The 19,894-nt window shown below is 62.0% G+C and overlaps 1 protein-coding gene across 4 annotated transcripts in view; it reads left to right on the top strand.

The window, feature by feature from the left end:
• The first annotated feature begins 3,090 nt into the window (after positions 1 to 3,090).
• Lpcat1 (lysophosphatidylcholine acyltransferase 1) overlaps positions 3,091 to 19,894 on the top strand; it is a 36,397-nt gene continuing 19,593 nt past the window's right edge. The window contains exons 1-4 of one of the 4 annotated variants that reach the window (XM_048813966.1): positions 3,091 to 3,219; positions 8,615 to 8,757; positions 13,997 to 14,211; positions 19,763 to 19,875. In XM_048813966.1, the coding sequence (XP_048669923.1) occupies positions 8,624 to 8,757; positions 13,997 to 14,211; positions 19,763 to 19,875 (462 nt within the window). In that variant the 5' untranslated portion in view covers positions 3,091 to 3,219; positions 8,615 to 8,623. The remainder of the gene's footprint in view (positions 3,220 to 8,614; positions 8,758 to 13,996; positions 14,212 to 19,762; positions 19,876 to 19,894) is intronic. The other 3 variants (XM_048813965.1, XM_048813967.1, XM_015490443.2) reach the window with 3 other exon arrangements.

The following is a 19,894-nucleotide window of genomic DNA, read 5'->3' as shown; positions in this document are numbered from 1 at the left end:
CGCTCAGGGCCATGTGCTGGGCAGCCCTGGGAGCCCCTGCTGGACCCTGACAGCTGCAGGCAGGTGGCTGCTGTCCACTCTTCATCTTCCTGGTTAAGCCACAGGAGGGCGAGGTGTGGCTGCCACAGGTGCGTCCCCTGCAGCCCGGGTGCAGCACCTGTCCCACCAGGCTCCCCATGCCCTCATTTAGCTCCGGTCCTCTTGTCCTTCTGGCCTCAGGGAAGACTGTGAGGCTGCGTCTGCACAGGTCATCGTCTGCACAGGTCATCGGGCCACCTCCTCTGCCTCAGGGCAAGGGCCTGTTCTGCCTTCCCGTCCCCGCGGGAGTTTCCCATGTCGTGGAGTAGGGTGGGAGTTCCCAGGTCCTGAAGAGTGATGGCCAGACTCTAGGGGCTCTCAAGATGCTGACAACATATTTGCAGCTAATGTGTGCTCTGAGTTGGTGTCTGAAGTCCCTGAGTTCAATTTCACTTGCTTTGTAAGCATGTTCCGGGTATCCCGGGCCTGCAACTGACCTTCCATGTGTCCAGCGTTGACTTCACTTCCCCGCTGAAGGCCGAGACAGCATCATTGTGTAGCTCATCCTGCAAGGGATTGTGCAACACGTAGGGTCAGGTGCATGTCCTCCCTGCAGCGGGTGGGCCTGTCCAGGGAGGTGGTGCCCGTCACACCCAGCTTCCCAGGGCTGGCTCAGCCATCATCTCCCAGGGGTGTGTGGCCATGTGGTCTCCCAGTGCTGCTGGACCTGGTAAGCAGCACTGTGAGCTGCTGCCCAGCAGGTGTCCAGCTGCATGGTGGTCACAGCATTGCAGGTGGGCACCCAGGGAAAGGTGTGTGCTGGCCCATGTGTGTAGCCATGGTGACTGTCACAGGTCCCTGCTCACATCTATTCTGGGGCTTCAGAGCCACCTTGGGCTGGGTAGTCTCAGGTCAGCCCTTCAGAAGCTGGTGGGGGACACCTGGGAGAGAGACATCTTCGCATGTCCAGAGGATGCCAGCAGCAGTGTGGGGAGCCGGTGTAGAGGAGAGCAGCCCTCCACCCACACATGCTGCATGCCCCTCTGTGGCTCACCTGGCCCAGGGCCCTCTCCTACCTCTGTGGTCACTTGCCAGCGTCCCCAGGATCCACTGCGGTGCCCAGACTGTGCTGCATCCCCCGAGGGTGCTGCCCCAGTGAGGCTGTCGAGTCTCAGCACTGAGGCATTGGACACAGACCTGAGCTGCGGGTCCAGCTGTTGCAGACGGTCTCTGGCACCCCATATAAGGAGGGCCTGAACCTCAGTAACTCCATTTTAAAATAAACCAGCCGTTCCGCCAGGCACAGCCTACGGAGCCCTCCAACACGATCAGGCAGAGCCTGGTAAATAAGTCACTTTCCACAGGTCACCGTCATCTGCCTTCACCCTGATAAGAGTCAGAGAGGTGTGAGATGAGGGCGGAAACCACCCGACCAGATGTCCCGACCCTAGAATGAAAGGCAGCACTGAGAAACCCTGTGATGGCTGATAGGGGATGAAGGGGCACGCAGAAGCCCCAAATTCAGCAAAAATGAGGGAGCAAATGAACATTCAGCCAGCCCACACTGATGCCCTGGAGAGCTGAGGAGGACCCAGACTGACACCCGCCTCTGCTCATCACCTGCCTCATCTCTGCATCGTCCTCACCACTCTCAAACTCTACAGCCACATCTTGACCCTGGAGAACAGAGACTTCTCCTTTTGACCCTCTCCTCAACCGGTGGTCAGCTCCACCCCAGGAGCAGCCTCCATCGGTGCCTGACCTGATCGCTGCCGTCCGAGTGGGAGGGCATCTGCTGGACTGAAGACTAAGAGTCAAGACTTCACCCTGGCACTTGAGCTTGGCACGCAGAGGGAATGCCTGTCGTGAGCCTGTCATGATCAAGTGTCTGCAGTGCTTAGGATGAACTTCGATTGTTTGCTTTGGATTGATTGTGTCTATTGCAGTGCCCGGCATTAAGGATTCTCATTTTTTTGATCAAGAACTTATAGAGTGAAATTGTATTGAGTGATTTGAGTGAATAAAGTACTGAAAAAGGGCAGAAGAGCGTGGACATTCTTGATTTCTCCCCCCGACAGCGGATGTCACACTTTTCCCCATCGCGCCCCAGAAACTGGTTGGAAGCGGGGTGGGGAGAAGCCTGTGTCTGGCGTGGAGCATTCCAGTCGGTTCGGTGGTTGCAGGGTTCCTGGTTTGGGCTTGCCTTAGACCAGAGTGGTTTTGGCCCCACAGAGCCCTGCGTAGCAGCCACATCACCTCTAGGGTGTTGAAGTGGCAAAGGCTGCCCTCCACGAAAGTCGCTCTGATGCAGTTCCCTACGCAAACTGTAGGTAGGTTGCACATTCAGAGCATGTCACTAAGCCTCAATCTGCAGGAGAGAAGCCTCCGGGTCGCTGCTCAGACTATTGTCAAGGGCTCTCTGGTAGATGGCACGGACTGGGGAGTGGGACTGGCTAAGGTTTGAGAGAAGAAATAGCTCGGTGTTAGGGAGCTATATTTAATTTTAGATCTGAGTGGGAGCACTAAGAAGTGACTTCGAGAGCAGCCAGCTTGGACTCAGCAAAGTCCCTGAGGAGGCGCAGCCGCAATGCCGTTGAGATCTGAGGCCAAGGAGTGGTGGACGCTCACCTGTTAGTGGAACAGGTGAACCCGATGTGAAGTCCGCCAGGCGTTTATGTAAAGAGCAGCTCACGCAACAAGAAGCACCAACTCCCCAAAATACAAAACGTTCTGCCTGTTCCCCGGTGCCCGCCGCTGTCCTGGTGTGGCTGCACCCGCAGTCTGTGCTCTGGGGTTTGTCTTTGTGGAGCGGCTGGGGCCAGAGCCCGTTTAAGATGGCTGCTGAGAAGATGAAGCCACCAGACCTTAGAGTGCCAGTGTCGGGCGCTCCTTTCTCCTACCATGTGACGCCCTCTGCCACACAGCACCGCAGGATGGCCTTTGCCAGAAGTGGCCCTCCCTGCTGGACTCTGCCTGCTCCAGAGTGAGCCTGAGGAAACACGGGCTCGTCCACCCAGGCCTACCCAGGAGCCACATGTGGCCAGTCACCTCTGTGTGGCCACGAGCCGTTACGTTCTTAAGTGATTTCAGAAAGAGGATATCCTGCAGTGTGAAATTCATACTTCCACATTCAGAAATAAAGATGGCGTTGAACACAACAGCAGGAAAGGGCCAGCGCTCTCGGTTCCTCTTTTGCTTCCGGTGAGTCGACTCTTAGAATTAATTCTGAAAACAACTCTCGACCCCCACTTGAGAGTAGTGTCTGAAGGGACCAGACGCACTTCGTCTCATCAGGGCGTCTGGTGCTGGGCACAGCACAGGCTCTGACGCCAGGTCCAGAGTCAGCCATCCTGGGCTCTGGGGTGGTCAGGGCAAGGCTGCCCGGAGGGCAGGTGTCTCCTAGGGACCAGCTTCCTTGCTCCAGCCGAGGGGCACCTGCGGGAATTGCTGTAACTCCCAGAGCCCTCTGCCTGAGCCACGCCTGCGGAGGACCTCTCTCTCCGTGTTGTGTCTGGTCTAAACCTGGCTTCTCAGAAGGCGCTCACTCCATGTTTACTCATGGTAACAGCGAAAGGGGACAGGTGGATCCCAGCTGGTTATCCCTGTATCCTCTGTCGGCCCTGGGTCTCTTGTCTCTCTAATGCACTTGGGGAGCCCCGCCCTGTTCTTGGGGCCTCAGGGTTTGCAGGTGGCCTTCCAGGGCAGTGCAGGACGGGCTCCCAGTGCCACTCCCTCCACTTGCAGACCTATGTGGACGGGAGCACCCTGGCCCCTCCCCGCTGACGCTCCTAGTACATCCCTGTTACTTCTTGCCCTCTGGGGGTCCTGGAGGTTTGGGGCCCCTCCCAGCCCGCCACGGCCATCCCTAGTGGTCCCAGGAAGGAAGAGCCAGAGGCCTGCCTTGGGCTTGGTGTGGATGTGTCTTGGAGGTGCATCCAGCAGGAGCTGAGGAGAAAGGTGGCAGTGACCGTCCCTGGGGAGGGGACCTGAAGGACGGCCGTGCTGGAGGGTGGGCCTCACTGGTGATCAGCTGCCAGTTAGGCTGCTGAGGGCTGTCAGGAGGCCCACCGAGGACGCCAATGGGAGGCGTTGTCTTCAGGTCCTGCACCTGTCCAGGACGCAAGGGTGCAGAGGGGTTCGCCAGGCCTGAGGCCTCCCTGCAGGCTACTGCAGCCCAGGTGGCCCTCCGCCTGCCACCCCTGGAGGCCTGGCCTGGGGTCTGGCCACCTACCCCCTTGGAGGCCACCCCTGCCCTCTCTGGCCACAGGGCCCTGTATGAGTCCACCCCTGCAGTGTTTCTCTCTCTGCCTGGGCATGCCGCGCCCTCCCAGTGGGACCTTCTGCCCCCGCTCTGTGGGCACGGGGGGTCGCAGCCCAGCCTCACCCCTCTGCTCCTTCCTCCACGTCCCCTTCAGGATGGCCTGCGTGGTTCAGGCAGCTCTGACCTGCTGTCCTGTTCCAGAGCCCCTTCTGTGGCCTCACCCGCCCTCTGTCCTTGTGGTGTCCTGTGCCGTCCTCCCACCTCCCGTGCTGCCCGGCCCTGGTTTCTGGACTGAGGAGCACGGACAGTGGTGCAGCCTCTGGCTCACAGTCTCAGCCTGGTACTGGCCCGCACCTCTGCACCTGAGAGGGGAGACACAGGTCACCTCCCTGGCTGTGAACCCTGTCTTGCTCTTCCCTGCTCCCTGGCCGTCCTTGCAGTTGCTCTGAAGGTCCCTTCATTGGCTGTGCCACAGCAGCACAGCATGCAAATGGAGGGGCCTCTGTTCCTCGGCACCTTGGGGCTCTGTCCCTGCAGGCCCCATGCAGCCCCACGTTCTGCAGAGGCCTTGCCCTTTGGTGTGGTGTGGGTGGCTTGGTACTGCTTACACGCTCGCCTTGCACGTGGGGGTTGACGGCCTCAGCAGAGGGAGGTGAGCCAGGTGCGTCTGCTAGGTCCAGGGACCCTCTGTGTTCTGGTGCATTGGACAGTCCACCTACACTCAGCAGAGGAGCCATCCCACCCGTGGCTCTTGTCCTGGGGATACTTCAGACCCCTGTGGACTGTGCTGATAAGCCTGGCCCCGCTGGTGAGACCACAGCCCGGGGCCAGACAACAGACACCCATTGTCTATAGTCCTGGCAGGTCCAGGCATGGGCTGGCTCCCCCGGGGCCTCTCCCTGGACACAGTCTCCTCCATATCCTCACATGGCTGTCCCTGTGTGTCCTGATCTCATAAGGACTCAGAGTGGATTAGGGCCCTCCTAGTGACCTCATTTTACCTAATCGGCTCTTCAAAGACCCATCTCCAAACAGTCTCCTCGTGAGGCCTGGGCTGGGGCTGAGGACAGGTGGAGAAGGTGTCCTCTTGAGGTCCTGGGTGAGGACAGGTGGAGAAGGCGTCCTCGTGAGGTCCTGGGCTGAGGACAGGAGGAGAAGGCTTCCTCATGAGGTCTGGGGCTGAGGACAGGTGGAGAAGGCGTCCTCGTGAGGTCCTCGGCCTGGGGCTGAGGACAGGTGAGGAAGGCATCCTCGTGAGGTCCAGGGCTGAGGACAGGTGGAGAAGGTGTCCTCGTGAGGTCGTGGGCTGACAACAGGTGGAGAAGGTGTCCTCGTGAGGTCCTGGGCCAGGGCTGAGGACAGGAGGAGAAGGTGTCCTTGTGAGGTCGTGGGCTGACAACAGGTGGAGAAGGTGTCCTCGTGAGGTCCTGGGCTGAGGACAGATGGAGAAGGTGTCCTCTTGAGGTCCTGGGCTGAGGACAGATGCAGAAGGCATCCTTGTGAGGTCCTGGGCTGAGGACAGGAGGAGAAGGCCTCCTTGTGAGGTCCTGGGCTGACAACAGATGGAGAAGGCGTCCTTGTGAGGTCCTGGGCTGAGGACAGGAGGAGAAGGCCTCCTTGTGAGGTCATGGGCTGACAACAGATGGAGAAGGCCTCCTTGTGAGGTCCTGGGCTGAGGACAGGAGGAGAAGGTGTCCTCGTGAGGTCCTGGGCTGACGACAGGTGGAGAAGGTGTCCTCGTGAGGTCCTGGGCTGAGGACAGGAGGAGAAGGCCTCTTCATGAGGTCCTGGGCTGAGGACAGATGGAGAAGGTGTCCTCGTGAGGTCCTGGCCATGGCTGAGGACAGGTACAGAAGGCCTGAGCCTGTGGTCTCAGCCGCCACCAGCGTGTGGTGGTCTGGGCATGTCCAGGCCCCACTCTGCCACCCTGTCTTGTTTGCCTGTGCTGAACCTCGGCCTGGTGGCCCGCAGCCCAGAGGGCAGCCTCCTGGCTCACAGTGCTCCTGTGGCAGTGCCCTCCCCGGGACAGGAGTGGGGCTTGCTGGGCTCTACATGGCAGGGCACTCACTTCACCCAGGGCTCTGCTGGCCGCGTGTCCCACCTGGCCCCACCTGCCCCCCACGCCTGCTTATCTGTCCGGCCAGGCCCAGGTCCATGGGGGCTGCCCTGAGGGACGGGCTCAGGAGGGCTTGGGCTTTGTCGCCCGTGCCTGGACCAGCTTCACATGCAGGGCCAGTGTCCTAGTGTCTGTCAGATGACGGCAGGGTCGTGTGTGCCAGTGTGTATCAGTGTGTCTCAGTGGTGTGTTTGAAGGTGTCTGTGTGTGTCAGTGGATGTGTATTGTATAACTATGTGTGTACGTGTGTCACACTGGGAGTGCAGGTCAGTGTGTCCATGACTGACGTCAGTGAGTGTGTACATGTCACTGTGTGGGTGTGTCACTGTGTAGGTGTGTCGATGAGTATGTCAGTAGGTGTGTGTCACTGTGGGTATGTCAATGGGTGTGTGTCACTGAGTGTGTCAGTGGGTGTGTTACTGTGGGTGTGTCAGTGCGTGGATGTCACTGTGGGTGTGTCAGTGGGTGTGTGTCACTGTGGGTGTGTCAGTGGGTATGTGTCACTGAGTATGTCAGTGGGTGTGTGTCACTGTGTGGGTGTCAGTGGGTGTATGTCACTGTGTGTCAATGGGTGTGTGTCACTGTGTGTCAGTGGGTGTGTCACTGTATGGGTGTCAGTGTGTGTGTCAGAGGGTGTGTGTCACTGTGTGACAATGGGTGTGTGTCACTATGTCAGTGGGTGTGTGTCACTGTATGGGTGTCAGTGGGTGTTGTCACTGAGTGTGTCAGTGGGTGTGTGTCACTGTGCATCAATGGGTGTGTCACTGTGGCTGTGGGTGCCGTGGGCTCTGGTTCACCCTGGCCGCAGGTCTGACCGAGCCCTGCAGGGGCTGTGACTCCGCTCTGCGTTCCTGGGGTGAGATCAGCGGATCAGCTAGTGTGAATGCAGACCCTCAGGACGCCTCCCACTGTCCTCGCCCCTGTGAGCTGCCACGTGGTATGCTGGGGGAGGAGGGTCACTGTACAGGGTTCACTGTGTACCGAGGACTGAGCCCCAGCTCTGAGGTTCCACGGTAGTCCATCTCATCGTCTGATCACCAGCGGTGCTCAGACTTTAGGCCACTGGCACTTTTGCGGCTGGCTCCCACCCTGAGGGGACAGCAGGACAGCACGAGGTCACCATTGTTACTTCTGGAATCTGTTTTTGGGCCACAGTTGGCTGCAGGTTAGAGCAGACCCTCAGAAGAGGGGAACTTCGGTGGGACCAGGAGACCTGCTGAGGCCTGGGGAAGGGTCTCCTCACAGCCATAACACCAGAGTCCACCCGAGGAAAGCAAAGTCCAGACCAACACCGTCCTGGAACCACGGAGTGGTGGAGACCCCAGGGGGACAGGGAAGGGGCCATTCATGGGGCGACCTTACCAGGAGAGAAGGTGGTGACAGGAGGTCACAGGCCTGCTCCGCCTGGGAACAGCGGACAGGCAGCCCCAGGCTGTCCGCTCAGGGCACTGTGACCCAGGGGTTGCAGTAGCAGAGTCAGTGCCCTCAAGCATATTCCCTGGACGCAGTGGGCAGGGCTGCTAGATCCAGCCCCACTCAGGATCCAGGGCTGGAAAGTTCCTTCTGGTTAGGGCCATCACCAGCCTGCCACCAGTGTCCACAGGGTGCAGAGGACGGTGAGCCACGTCCTGGGGTGGTGGATGATGCCTGCCTCTGGGGAGGTGGGCTGCCACCGTCCGGGGGAAGGAGGCTGGTGCTGCAGCACTGCCCAACAGGCAGCCCCGGCCACGTGCACGCAGGAGCCTAGATGCCAACTGGATAGAGGGGCGCTGGGTGTGCAGTGCGCCCCAGGTGCCCAAGCATCGTGAGAACATAGAGTCCACCACGGGGCCCAGCCTGCCACCTGGGCCCTCAGCTGCACCCTCGTGACCTCCACTGCCCGGGCCCCAGGCTGGCTCCCGCCTCCCGCGCCTTTGGCCAGCCCTTCCTCCTGCATGGCCTCGCTGATCTCCCACCAGCACCCTTGCTGTTCCCGTTGGCCCACAAGGCTGGCTTGCTGGGTCCCCAGGGATTCCCAGGAGCAAGAGGCTGTGCCCCCCAAGGCCCTGGGGAGCAGCTCTGTCGCTCGTGGGGCCTCCTGCTGGGGTGCCATGTGCAGGGAGGGCCCCGTCCCCACCTGGGCCCTCAGGGCTGTGCTCAGGAGGGGCAGTGGGGCTCCAGGCAGGCCCAGTGTCCCCACGTGGCGGTGTTGCCGGAATGACATGTCTCTCCCCTCCCAGGTGGCCTTCATGACGCTGACACTCTTCCCCCTCCGGCTCCTGTTTGCCGCCTTCATGATGCTGCTGGCCTGGCCCTTCGCACTGGTGGCCTCCCTGGGACCTGCTGACAAGGAGCCTGAGCAGCCCTTGGCCTTGTGGAGGAAGTAAGTGGCTCTGAGCGGAGCTCCGCATGGGGAGGCTCCGCAGACATCTGTGCCAATGGTCACAGCAGCTCATCCGCCTCGTGGGGAAGCGTCCCTCTCCCCCCTAGCCTGTGTCCCCAAGGCTGCCCTCCAGGTCACGCCAACCTCCCTCTACTTCCTCTGAGACTAGCTGCTCCTTGCACCCCTGCCTGGTCCTGCTCTCAGGCTGCTGCTTCAGGGTTCTGCAGCCACACGGCCACTGTCCCACATCCCTGAGCACAGAGACCCTCTGCCACGGTGGTGGAGCCTCCTCTGCTGCAGAACTGCCGTGGCTCTGCCAGTGGAGAGCTCTCCCTGGACCCTCGGCCCTGAACAGACCAACCCTGTGACACAGTGACCAGGCTCCTGCTCAGGGGGGCCCCCTGCCTGGACTTGCCGTCGTGCAGTGGACTGGGAGGGCCGTTGCCAGGTCTGAGTACAGAGGCGTGGGGGCAGACAGGGCCAGCCACGGCCTGTGACTGGGGCTCACTGGAGTGGGCGGAAGTACGGGTCACCACATCCTATGAGTCTAGCGAAGACACCCAAGGCTCTGGCTGACTGCAGGCTCAGCCAGCACAGCCCCACGGGGGCACAGGACCCCAGTCTCGCCCAGGTTCCGAATTGCGCATCAGGCACCAGCTCTGTGGTGGAGTCCTCGCCGTGCTGTGCTGACCCAAGCTGGCCCTATCCTTTACACACTGAAACAGGGCTCAGCCTCGTGCACAGATTGTGGTCCCTCCCACAGAGGCCCGGCGTGGACTGTGGAGAACATGTCCCTGGTCTCACCTGAATCCCTGCCACTGCCCTTAACTGGACCTGACCTGAGGCCCCCGGCTGCTCTTCCTCATCCCAGCCCCACACCAACCCCTCTGCTGGGACCGGCATGGCAGAGTCCGGGTCCTGGAAGGCGGGACATGGTGGTGCATGCAGGTGTGGGCAGGAGGGCCACCATCTGCCCTGGGCATCAGGTCTGGAAGCAGCCACGCGGCTCATGTGCACTGTGGCCCTTGCCTCTCAGGTGGGGCACCCACCCTCATTGCTCTCCAGGGCCTGCATTTTGACCAGGAGCGTTGGCCCCAAGGGGAGGCACAGGGAACCAGCGTCCTCCTCAGAGCTCAGGTGCCCCTGGTCATGGTCAAATGCACAGCACGATAGGGGAAAGATGGCCACTGCGGTGCCCAGGTCTGCCACGCTGCCACTGGCCAGCACAGTCATACTTGATGGCCAGGTGCCGGGGGTCCTCCCTGGGCCACTGTGGGCAGGTGGGTATGGTGCCCGGCAGCTGGTGCTGATCGCACCGGCTTGGCATCCCTCCCTGCCTTCCTGGGTTTCTGAATCCCCTCCGGGGCCACCTCTATCTTGATGCCCTCTAAGCTCTGACCGTGAAGTGAGCTTGGCATCTGCTTGCTTGGTAGAGAAGCCCCTCTGCCCGCAGAGCCCCGCCTGGTGGTGAAAGGTCTGGGCTCCTGGCAGGAGGCCGGAGGCCATCTCCACCCACGCTGGCCGCGCCCTCCGGCCCTCTGCTCTGTGGGACCAGGCACCACTGCGTGACACCAGGCTGTCTTCTGGTCCTGCGTGGGCTGCTGGCGCTTCTTACCCTGCGCAGCTCTCTGCTCTCCACCAGCCTTGATCCAGGGTGCTCTCATCCGCACAAGACACGTGTGTGCAGAGTGCTCCCCGGCAGGCGCCTGAGACTCCTGTGGCGACGGTTTCCTGAGAGCTTTGGCACCTGGAGGCTGAGGCTCATTCTGTGTGAGTGTGGATTCCGGTCGTGTGCTAGGGTCAAGTGTGTGTGTGTGGGGGGGCATGCTTGTGTGTCCTGCACCGGCACGTGCCACACTGTGCCACCGGGACCTCCTGCCCTGCAGCCCTGGGCCTCTGTGCCCAGCACCTGTGGAAGCACTGGGTGTGCTGGGCTCAGCGGGGTGCTCCTGGGAACGAGGAGGGGACAGAGAGGCAGCACTGGCCAAAGCGCCTTCACGGGGCACTGGTGGGATCAGGGAGAGCCGGGAGTGAACCACAGAGGCAGATGGGCATCGCGGCTGAAGTGCCACGAGGAGGGCGGGGACTACTCGCACTGTTCCCTGCCACGCAGTCCTGACCAGGCCGATGCTGTGGCAGAGGACGTGGCTGAATGAGCTTTGTGTCACTGAGACCCTCCCAAAGTAAAGGGGTCAGTTTTTCAGCAAAAGAATGACAGCGTGGCAAAAGCTGCTGTTTCAAGTCACTTTAAACCCCACAGTAGTGTAAACGCTGGGCTCCTTTTGGTGAGACTCGCCATCGGGGACTGACTCCCGACAGCCCCAGGAGAGCCCTGAGCAGGCCGGTGGTGCCGACGGCTGTGTCCTCCCGCTGCTGACCCCTGGCGGTCTGACAGTTCAGAGCAGCCTGTGCCGAGTGCCCTGAGGGGACCCTTCCCTGGTTCTGGTGTCCTTGTGCCTCTCCTGGTGATCTCAGCCATTCTGCTTTTGGTGACCGCGGATGACTGATGACTCCCAGCCTCGGCGTCTGTCCAGCCCTGCCCTCCAGCCCTGGGCCCTAGGCCTGTTGATTACTGTACATGGCCTCGCTCTCCCTGTGTCCAGAAAGGAGCTTCCAGGCCCCCAAACTGTTCTGGCCTCCACCTCCCATTTCGGTCAGTGGAGGCTCCAGCACTGGGTGGCCAGGGTCACAGTACCCTCCCCGCACTCCTGCACCCACCCCCGGGTACGCCCTGACTCCTCGCCTGTGAGACACCTGGGCCTGCAGTACCTCCAGCCGCTCCAGGGACCCAGAACCGGGCGAGCCTGAGCACAGTGCTCCTCTGTTCCCAGCCTGCAGCCGCGGCCCTGGGCCTGTTGCCCAGAGTGAGGGGCCTCCCCGCACCCACGGAGCCTCTCCCATTCCCCCCCTTCACCCAAACGCGCATCTCCCCCAGGACCTTGCAGGGACTGCGCATCACCCTGAAGGTCCTGGCACCCCGCTCTTGCCCAGGCCTGGTGCCCCGGGAGTCTGAGTGTCCCTTCCAGGGGTGTCTGCTCTGGGGTGCACTGGCTGGTCCAGTGGCGGGGCAGCGGGCTGCGTGTTCAGAGGCCTCGTGCTCTGCTCTGCTCCCATCCTGTGTAGGGGTGGAGAAGTGGAGGACCCTTTCCCAGCTGGGCGTGCCCCCTCTCACCCTGAGGTCCCTCAGGTCACACTGTCCCCGGTCCTGCGGCTGGGCTGCGCTGCGGGCCCCTCTCCCAGCTGGGCGCCTGCCTTGTCTTCTCCAGTCTCCTTTCATCTGCCTGTTGCAGGAGGAGGACTGAGGCCTCGGGAGTCGGGGAGTCCAGCCCTGGTCACTCCACCTGGCAGGTGCTGCTTTCCCAGAGTAGAGCCACCGCCCCAGGCCCTGGCCTTGGGACGGCCATCATCCTGCTCTCCCCCCAGGCCGCACCTTGTCTCTGCCCCTGTGTTTTGTGGAAGGTCCCCTAGGGGACCTGCAGGAGGGACTTGGACCAACCTCACCCGTGCCCTTGTTGACCCAGAACACACTCTGGCTGTGGGGCGTAGTTCTCTGTCCTCGCCACACACACCTGTGGCCGGAAGGTGTGTTTCTTCTCTGGGAGGGCACGTCTGTCCTGGGTGACTGGGGACTCGTGGGGACCTCAGAGTAGGGGACTGCAGCTCCGAGGTGCCATTCTCCTCACGGAGCTCCATTCCAGCCTCTTCCTTCTCCCTGCACATTCTGGGAGATTTTCTTCCCCGTTCCCAGCCCTACTAGGGAACTGTCTCCTCCCTGAGCAGTCTCTCCCCGGCCCAGAGCTCCCTGTCCCCGCCTCTGGGACACCTCTGACCCCAGTGGCAGGGTGTCCCTGCACTCTTCTGAGGCCTGGGGGTCTCTCTCCTGGGGTCTACCTCCAGGGCTTCTGCACACGGTAGCTCCGGATTCTCGGATGTCCCTGTGAGGAGTGTGAGCCTTTGTGGACGGCCTGGGAAACTCGATGGCTGCCCACCATGGGGTGGGGTGCTGGCCAGCTCCCCAGCCGGAGCAGAGCTCTGCTGAGACCACCACCCACACCGGCAGTCGGCTTCCCAGGCGCGTCTTTGGCCAGGTCCCCGAGGAAGAGCGGCCAACCTTGACTCTCTTCCCCACCCCACCCCCGGCACTGGGCGCAGTGTTGCCTACCCCTGGACCTGAGGCCTGGCCAGTGTCCCTCACGGCAGGACCCACATTGGATACTGCTCGCCCAGCTCCCCGCCCCTCCTCCCCCAGGACTGGCTCCTGGTCCCCTGGTCCCTTGCAGCCTCCTGCGGCCGCATTCTCCTCCTGAGCATCAGTGGGTGCCCCAGGGATTGTGTGTGTGGTTATTGGGAAATTAGCACCTACAGAAAGGCCCTTGGAGACACTCCGCTGCAGTTGAGAAGGGACCTGTGTGAGTATACCCAGCCCTAGGAGTAGAGCATCCAAGTTGGGTCCCCCGAGTCTCCGTGTGTAGCCCCAGTGTTGTTTACCCGCAGGTTGGCAGAGGTCTTCCAGGTGGCTGTCCTAGGGGCTTGTGCCCTTCAGCCATTGGCCACCGCTCAGGTGTGCTGGGGCTCACCTAGGAATGCTCCCAGAGGGTTCTGGCCCCTTGGGGAAGTCACCAGGAAGGTTTCAGGCTCTCATTTTCTGTGCAGCCATCTCACCCCCTCTGGCTGGCACTGAGGGCTGGGCCAGCGGAGCCCAGTTCCTTCTGAGGGAGCCCTGGACCCAGGGTGCACAGGCCGCGGCTCTCTGGGTGCCTCACTGTTGAGCTCAGCAGGGTGGCTGGTGGTGAACGGGTAACGGCTCCGCCGCGCACAGCAACAGGGACGAGCCCACTGGTCCAGGCCGCTTCTAGCAGAAGCTCTAGCAGAAGCAGCTCACGTGGACAGCACCAGGTCCAGCGGCAGGACCAGAAAGGACGTTGCCACACCGCTCCCAGCCCTGGTGGCCATGTTCTCGTGTGCTAGGTGTCCCCGTGGATTCTCCCCCTGGGCATGACAGAGGCCATCAGATGGGTCGCTGAGCCTGGGGCAAAAGGTCTTTCATCCCAACGCACGTGGTGGACGGGACGGAGCCTTTGGTTGTCGTGAATGAGTGAGGGGGTGGGAGGAAGTCCCTCGGGCTGGGGACCGGCACACACCCCCTCAGGAAGCTGCTGCTGGCCCGGTGGCCTCAGCCCAGGTGCGGTGCCTTTCCTGTGGCCCCCGAGCCTCGTGTGATCCGACGCCTCTCTTGCAGGGCCGTGGACCTGCTGCTCAAGGCCATCATGCGCACCATGTGGTTCGCTGGCGGCTTCCACCACGTGGTCGTGAAGGGGCAGCGGGCACTGCCCACCGAGGCCACCATCCTGACGCTGGCTCCGCATTCGTCCTACTTCGATGCCATCCCTGTCACCATGACCATGTCCTCCATCGTGATGAAGGCGGAGAGCAGAGACATCCCAATCTGGGGAAGTAAGTGCACTCCTGCTGGGGGCGGGCACGAGCCCTTGACCCTGCCCAGGAGAGAGCCCTACCCAGGATTGAGGCCTCCTGTATGAGTCAGCCCCGACCTGGGGGTGGCCCTTCCTCCTATTGAGTGAGTGGAGTCCCTCCTCCTATCAAGTGAGTCCCCTCGTGTATGAGTGAGTCCCCCCAGCAGAGTGTGTGAGGCCCTCAGGAGTGCAGGAGCCTCCTCCCTGGGCCCTGGGGAGTGTCCACTCCTGCCCTGCATCCCCCACCGCAGGTCCTCCCTTCACCTCTTTCCCTTGCTGTGGATTCCTCCACGGCTGTGAGGTTTCATGTGATGAAGGCCCGAGTGCCCTCCATCGCAGTCCCTGCAGAGATGCACACCTACCTGCATCCTTCAGTAGGTAGAAGTTAGTGTCTCAAGTAAGCAATAGGCGTCTGAGCCCTGTGGCACCCTGAGCTCCAGTGTCCTCGGGCTACTGAGCCAACCTCCAAAGCCAGGTGGCTTGACACAACAAATTCCTTTCTGTCACCTTCTGGGGGCTGGGAGTCCCATTGCGTGTGGCCTGCTGTGCTCCATGTGGCCTGCCGTGCTCCATCAGGCAGGCTGTGCTCCATGTGGCCTGCTGTGCTCCATGAGGCAGGCTGTGCTCCATGTGGCCTGCTGTGCTCCATGTGGCCTGCTGTGCTCCATGTGGCCTGCTGTGCTCCATCAGGCAGGCCGTGCTCCATCAGGCAGGCCGTGCTCCATGTGGCCTGCTGTGCTCCATGAGGCAGGCTGTGCTCCATGTGGCAGGCCGTGCTCCATGTGGCCTGCTGTGCTCCATGAGGCAGGCCGTGCTCCATGTGGCCTGCTGTGCTCCATGTGGCCTGCTGTGCTCCATGAGGCAGGCCGTGCTCCATGTGGCCTGCCGTGCTCCATGTGGCCTGCCGTGCTCCATGAGGCAGGCTGTGCTCCATGTGGCAGGCTGTGCTCCATGTGGCCTGCCGTGCTCCATGTGGCAGGCCGTGCTCCATGAGGCAGGCCATGCTCCATTTGTCCTGCTGTGCTCCATGTGGCAGGCTGTGCTCCATGTGGCCTGCTGTGCTCCATGAGGCAGGCCGCGAGGCTCCAGGGGAGGCCCTCCTGTTCTTCCAGCCTCCTGGGCTTGTGGCCACGTTCCTCGAGCCTGGGTGCCTGAGGTCCCATGGCTTCTCTCCTGTCCCTGTTCTGCGTCTCCTGTAAGGACACGGTTGCTGGATGACCCAGGGTGATCTTGAGATCCTTAACTTGATATCTGCAAAGGCCTTCCTTCCATAGAACGCTGGGGTTCTGAGGTGGGACCTGGACACATCTTCAGGGGTCCCGTGCAAGTTGGGAGACCTCTGTGGCGTCAAGCTATGCAGGCACCAGGACCCATCTGGTCCCCCAGCCCTAGTCTCCATGTCCCCCAGTCACCAGCCCAGCTTCTCTCCTGCCCCTGGGAGGCCACATCTGTGCCCCATCATTGGGAAGCTCCTTGATGCTTCACCGACGGGGGGACGTTGCTTCTGAAGTGGAATGGGCCTGAATGGCCATCAGAGATCACAGAAGGCCACAGGCGGGGTGCTGACCCTGCAGGAGGGAAGGAGGACTGAGGACCCAGCAGGCAGGAGGGCACTGGGCTTCCAGGGCAGCTGCTCGTGTGCCTCAGAGCAGGTGCCAGAGGTTTCCAGGCTTGAGGGGAAGAGTTTGGGGCAGGGTGCTGGCCAGGGTGGTAGCTCACCTCTGGGAGGACCCACGTCAGGGTGAATGGACCCTTGAGGGCACAGCGCCAGGCAGAGGACAGTGCAGGGGAGCATCTTCCTCTGCAGCCAGCCCAGCTGGTCTCCTGGGCTGGGAGTGCTGTGTCACCGTCACCAGTGGCTTCTCATGGGGCAATTGGGTAGCCTGAGTTGCTGTGACTCCAGTGTGTGGGTTCCCAGGGCATCTGGTGGCAGGGAGGCAGAGATGTGAGTCCTGCACCCATGTTTCTGAGCTGTGCTTGGAGCCAGGCCCCCTCCCGAGACCTGGACCGCAGGGACTCTGCTCTGGCAGAGTGGGACAGGGCAGGAGGCAGGACCTGGATGTCACCTCCAGCCTAGCCCTCGGTGTTCTGTTGGTCGTCACCGACGGGGTGGGTGCTCTTCATCTGCCCCCTGGAGGTGCTGCTGAGCAGCTGGGCAGGCCCCACCACTGCCGGCCTCCCTGCCGGCCTCCCTGCCGGCCTCCGTCAGCCGCCTTTGCTGAGAGGCAGGCGCTCTTCCCCTCCAGAGGAAGTCCAGGCCGGTGACAGCAAGGCCCCACGCGTCCAGGATGCAAAGCCCTGGTCGCTCTCCAGACCCTCAGCTCTCCGGGTGTCTTGGCCTGCACCCCCTGCTCCCCCCTGAAAGGGCCAGCCAGACCCCAGCTTCTCCAGAGAAAAGGCATTTTCTGTGCTTGTGTGGAGGCTGGGGGCACCGAGGACAAACCCCTCCACCATGAGCTGCGACTCAGTCTGTCCCCGGAGCCCAGGGGCCGGCTGCTGTGGGGTCTGTCTGCAGCGCGTCCTGAGCAGGACAGGAGGCTTCCACCTGTCCCTCATCTTGGCCTCACCTCGCTGTTCAGACAGCTGGGCTAGCAGAGGGGCCAGCAGGGAGGTGGACTGCGCGAGGCCGTGCCCCCGTGGAGTCACAGGTCGTACAGAAAAGGTCGGCGAACCAAGGACTTGGATCACAAAGCAAAACCAGGAAGGCACCCAGCCAGCAGGGGCCGCTGCTCAGTGAGCCCGGGAGGACCGTTCGAGAGGCCTGAGGCCGTGGGCCCTGCAGGTTAGACCAGCCCTGAGCCTGGCTCGGCAGTAAAGGACGACACCGAGTACCTGGAAGTCCGCTGAGGTCCTGGAGTTTTCCAGAAGGCCAGGTGGAGAGTGTGGCACCTCGCTAACGTGCAGGTCACTCGACTCGAAGGGTCTCCGCGGGCCCTCAGGGTGTGGGCAGGTGGTGCCTGGCAGGGAACCTGCAGGCTCTGTCGGGTCTGCAGGGTGGGTTGGCTCTGTCTCTTCCTGTCAGGCTCTAGGCCGGGGAGGTGGCATTTCCAGGGGGAGGCTGGGTCCAGGGGACATCATCACGCCAGTGTTCACTCACACCTGGGCTTTGAGCACATGGCGGGGGGGCCTGCCCTCCACACCCCAGGTGCAGGCTGTGGAGAGTGCGCGTCAGCTGAGCTGCTGGTGCTGTGTGGTCAGTCCCGGCTCCACGCGCCTCTGCCGCGGTCAGGAGGAGCCATCTTCACTGTGTCCACTGTGTGCAGGTCCCTCCTATAGCCTGTGCCTTTATCCATCATTTCGTGGACAATGCAGAGACCAAAAAGTGGAAGATAGTGACAGATGACTATTAAAAATGTTGAGGACCCAGGCCTGGTAGCCCCCTACTCAGGAGGCTCAGGCAGGAGCATCTCTCAGCCCAGAGTTCAAGGCCAGCCTAGGTAGCACCGCCAGACTGTGTCCAGAGCAAACAGAGATGTTAATTAGAATTGAAATGTGGCCCAGCCACACTCCGCCCCCTGCTGGCTCAGAGGGTACAGGTGGCAGGAGGGCACTGTCCCTGGACGTAGCTGAGGGCTCTTCCTACAGTGCAGGAACTCAGGGCACCTCCCAGGGAGCCAGCGTGGCTCTAGTTCCTCCTGGACCCTGGGCAGCCCTCGACTGTTAAAGAGCCGACTAGTATTCTGAGCTGGCACTTTGGACCCCCCAGTCCCGGCGAGAGCCACCAACCAGGGTCCTAGCCGTTTCCTCAGTGTCCCCTGCACAACCTAGGGGGCCATCCAGTCGAGCGTGCCGTCATGACCCTGTCTGGGCATGGGCAGGAGAGGGCCTTGCTCAGGCAGGCACAGCCCCTCTAGCTGTGCTTATTCCTCCTGCCCTGGGGAGCGTGGTGGGGGACGTCCGCCCAGTGACCGCCCTGAACACAGCCCCAGGTGTGAGAGCACAGCTCCTCCCTGCGCCTCCTGGCACTGGGCTGAGAGCTGGGGATTCCCCTGGGGGTGGCTTTCCTTGGCACTGGAGACAGAAAGGAAAATTCCAGAACCTCAGCTGCACCCTCAGGACTAGGGAGATGCTGTGTCCAGAGCCCTGGCATGCCTCGGGGCCATCACAGGGTTCCTTGGGAGACGGGGGACAAAGCCGACTCCCTCCTTCGCCTCATATCGCCCTGGGCAGGGTCACTCCCCTTCATTCCCGTGGGTGCTCAGAATGAGTGGTTCCAGGACGTCAGCTTAGCCAGTGACTCAAGATGCGGAAAAAACACCACCACTGAGGCCACCTGTGTCTCCGGCTTTGTAAGCGTCCAGGGGCCCAGCTGGTAACTGCCAGCGCCGAGGAATTTCTTCTTCAGTAAACTTTTTCCTTGCTCTTGGAAGACCTCCAAGAAAGAAGGTCACACAGTACTGTGCCTTACAAGTCCCGAGAGTGCTGAGCCAGGGGCCTGAGGCCACACCACGGGGCCAAGGGACGAGGTGGCCCACAGGCTGGGAGACCAGGTGGCCCATGGGAGTGGGAAATGAAGCAGCCCACAGGCTGGGGACGAGGTGGCCCACGGGAGCAGGAAGTGAAGCAGCCCGCAGGCCTGGGGACGAGATGGCCCATGAGCCCGCAGGGCAGGAAGCAGCCAGGCTGGCACACTCGCCCTCTCCTCAGCCAGGAGACCCACCTGGGGACGGCCATTTCTGTGCCCCTCTAAGAGCTCTGGCAGGAGAGTGGTGCTCGTGTGGCCCCACCACCTTCACCTGAGCACAGTTCTGCCCGCAGCAGGTCTCATGCCCTGACCTGCCACATGTGGTGCAGGCCCCGTGGTGCAGTGGTCAGACCAGGGCTGTGTGCATTTCTGGGGCTGCCATGGCAGGTGCCACAGTGGGAATTCGTCCCCTCACCACTCTGGAAGCCAGATGCCCACGGTGCTAGCAGCCGCAGACCTGCTGGGGCTGCCGCAGTCCCAGACGCTCCTTGGCCTGCAGCTACGTCGCCCAACTCTGCCCCCTCTCCAGTGGCTCCTCCCCGTCCCTATTTTCCTATGAGGACACCAGTCCTTGCATTAGGACCTCATAGCCCAGGGTGACCTCATGGTAACCCGGTCACGCAGGGTCACTTTCACGGGTATTTTGATTTAGGGTTCAGCTGGTCTTCTAGTGGACAGAGTTCAGCACACAACGGGGGCTGGGGTCCAAGCCATGTGTGCGGGAGCCCTGGAGCCTCCTCCTCTGCTAATAGGGTGGCCAGACTTCTGTTCCTCGCTGCCCATCCCGGGGACTCCCGCTCTCGTCCCTCCTCCCCGTCGTCACTGGTCACTGTCCCGGGGACTCCCCCTCTCGTCCCTGCCCCCCGTCCTGGGTCTCAGGAACCCTGGTGTTTGCAGCCCCATAGGCTGCGGGCTTCCTGCCATTGGGTAAGTTTGGGGGAGGCTTGGTGTCTCCTGGTGGCTCACTGCCAGGCCCTGGACAGCCTGTGGGGGTCAGGGTGCCACAGGCCTGCCCCAGTCCCTCTGTGTCCACACCACTCACTGAGGCCATGGCCGGCTCTTCCAGCTCTGATCAGGTACATCCGGCCCGTGTTCGTGTCTCGGTCAGACCAGGACTCTCGCAGGAAGACGGTGGAAGAGATCCGGAGGCGGGCACAGTCGGCTGGCAAGTGGCCACAGGTAATGCCACCTGCCTGGG

Source organism: Marmota marmota, unplaced genomic scaffold (genome assembly GCF_001458135.2).
Source record: "Marmota marmota marmota unplaced genomic scaffold, marMar, whole genome shotgun sequence".
Lineage (NCBI taxonomy): Eukaryota > Metazoa > Chordata > Mammalia > Rodentia > Sciuridae > Marmota > Marmota marmota.
Note: the sequence above shows the minus strand (reverse complement) of the source record. Positions and strands in the feature narration are given on the sequence as shown.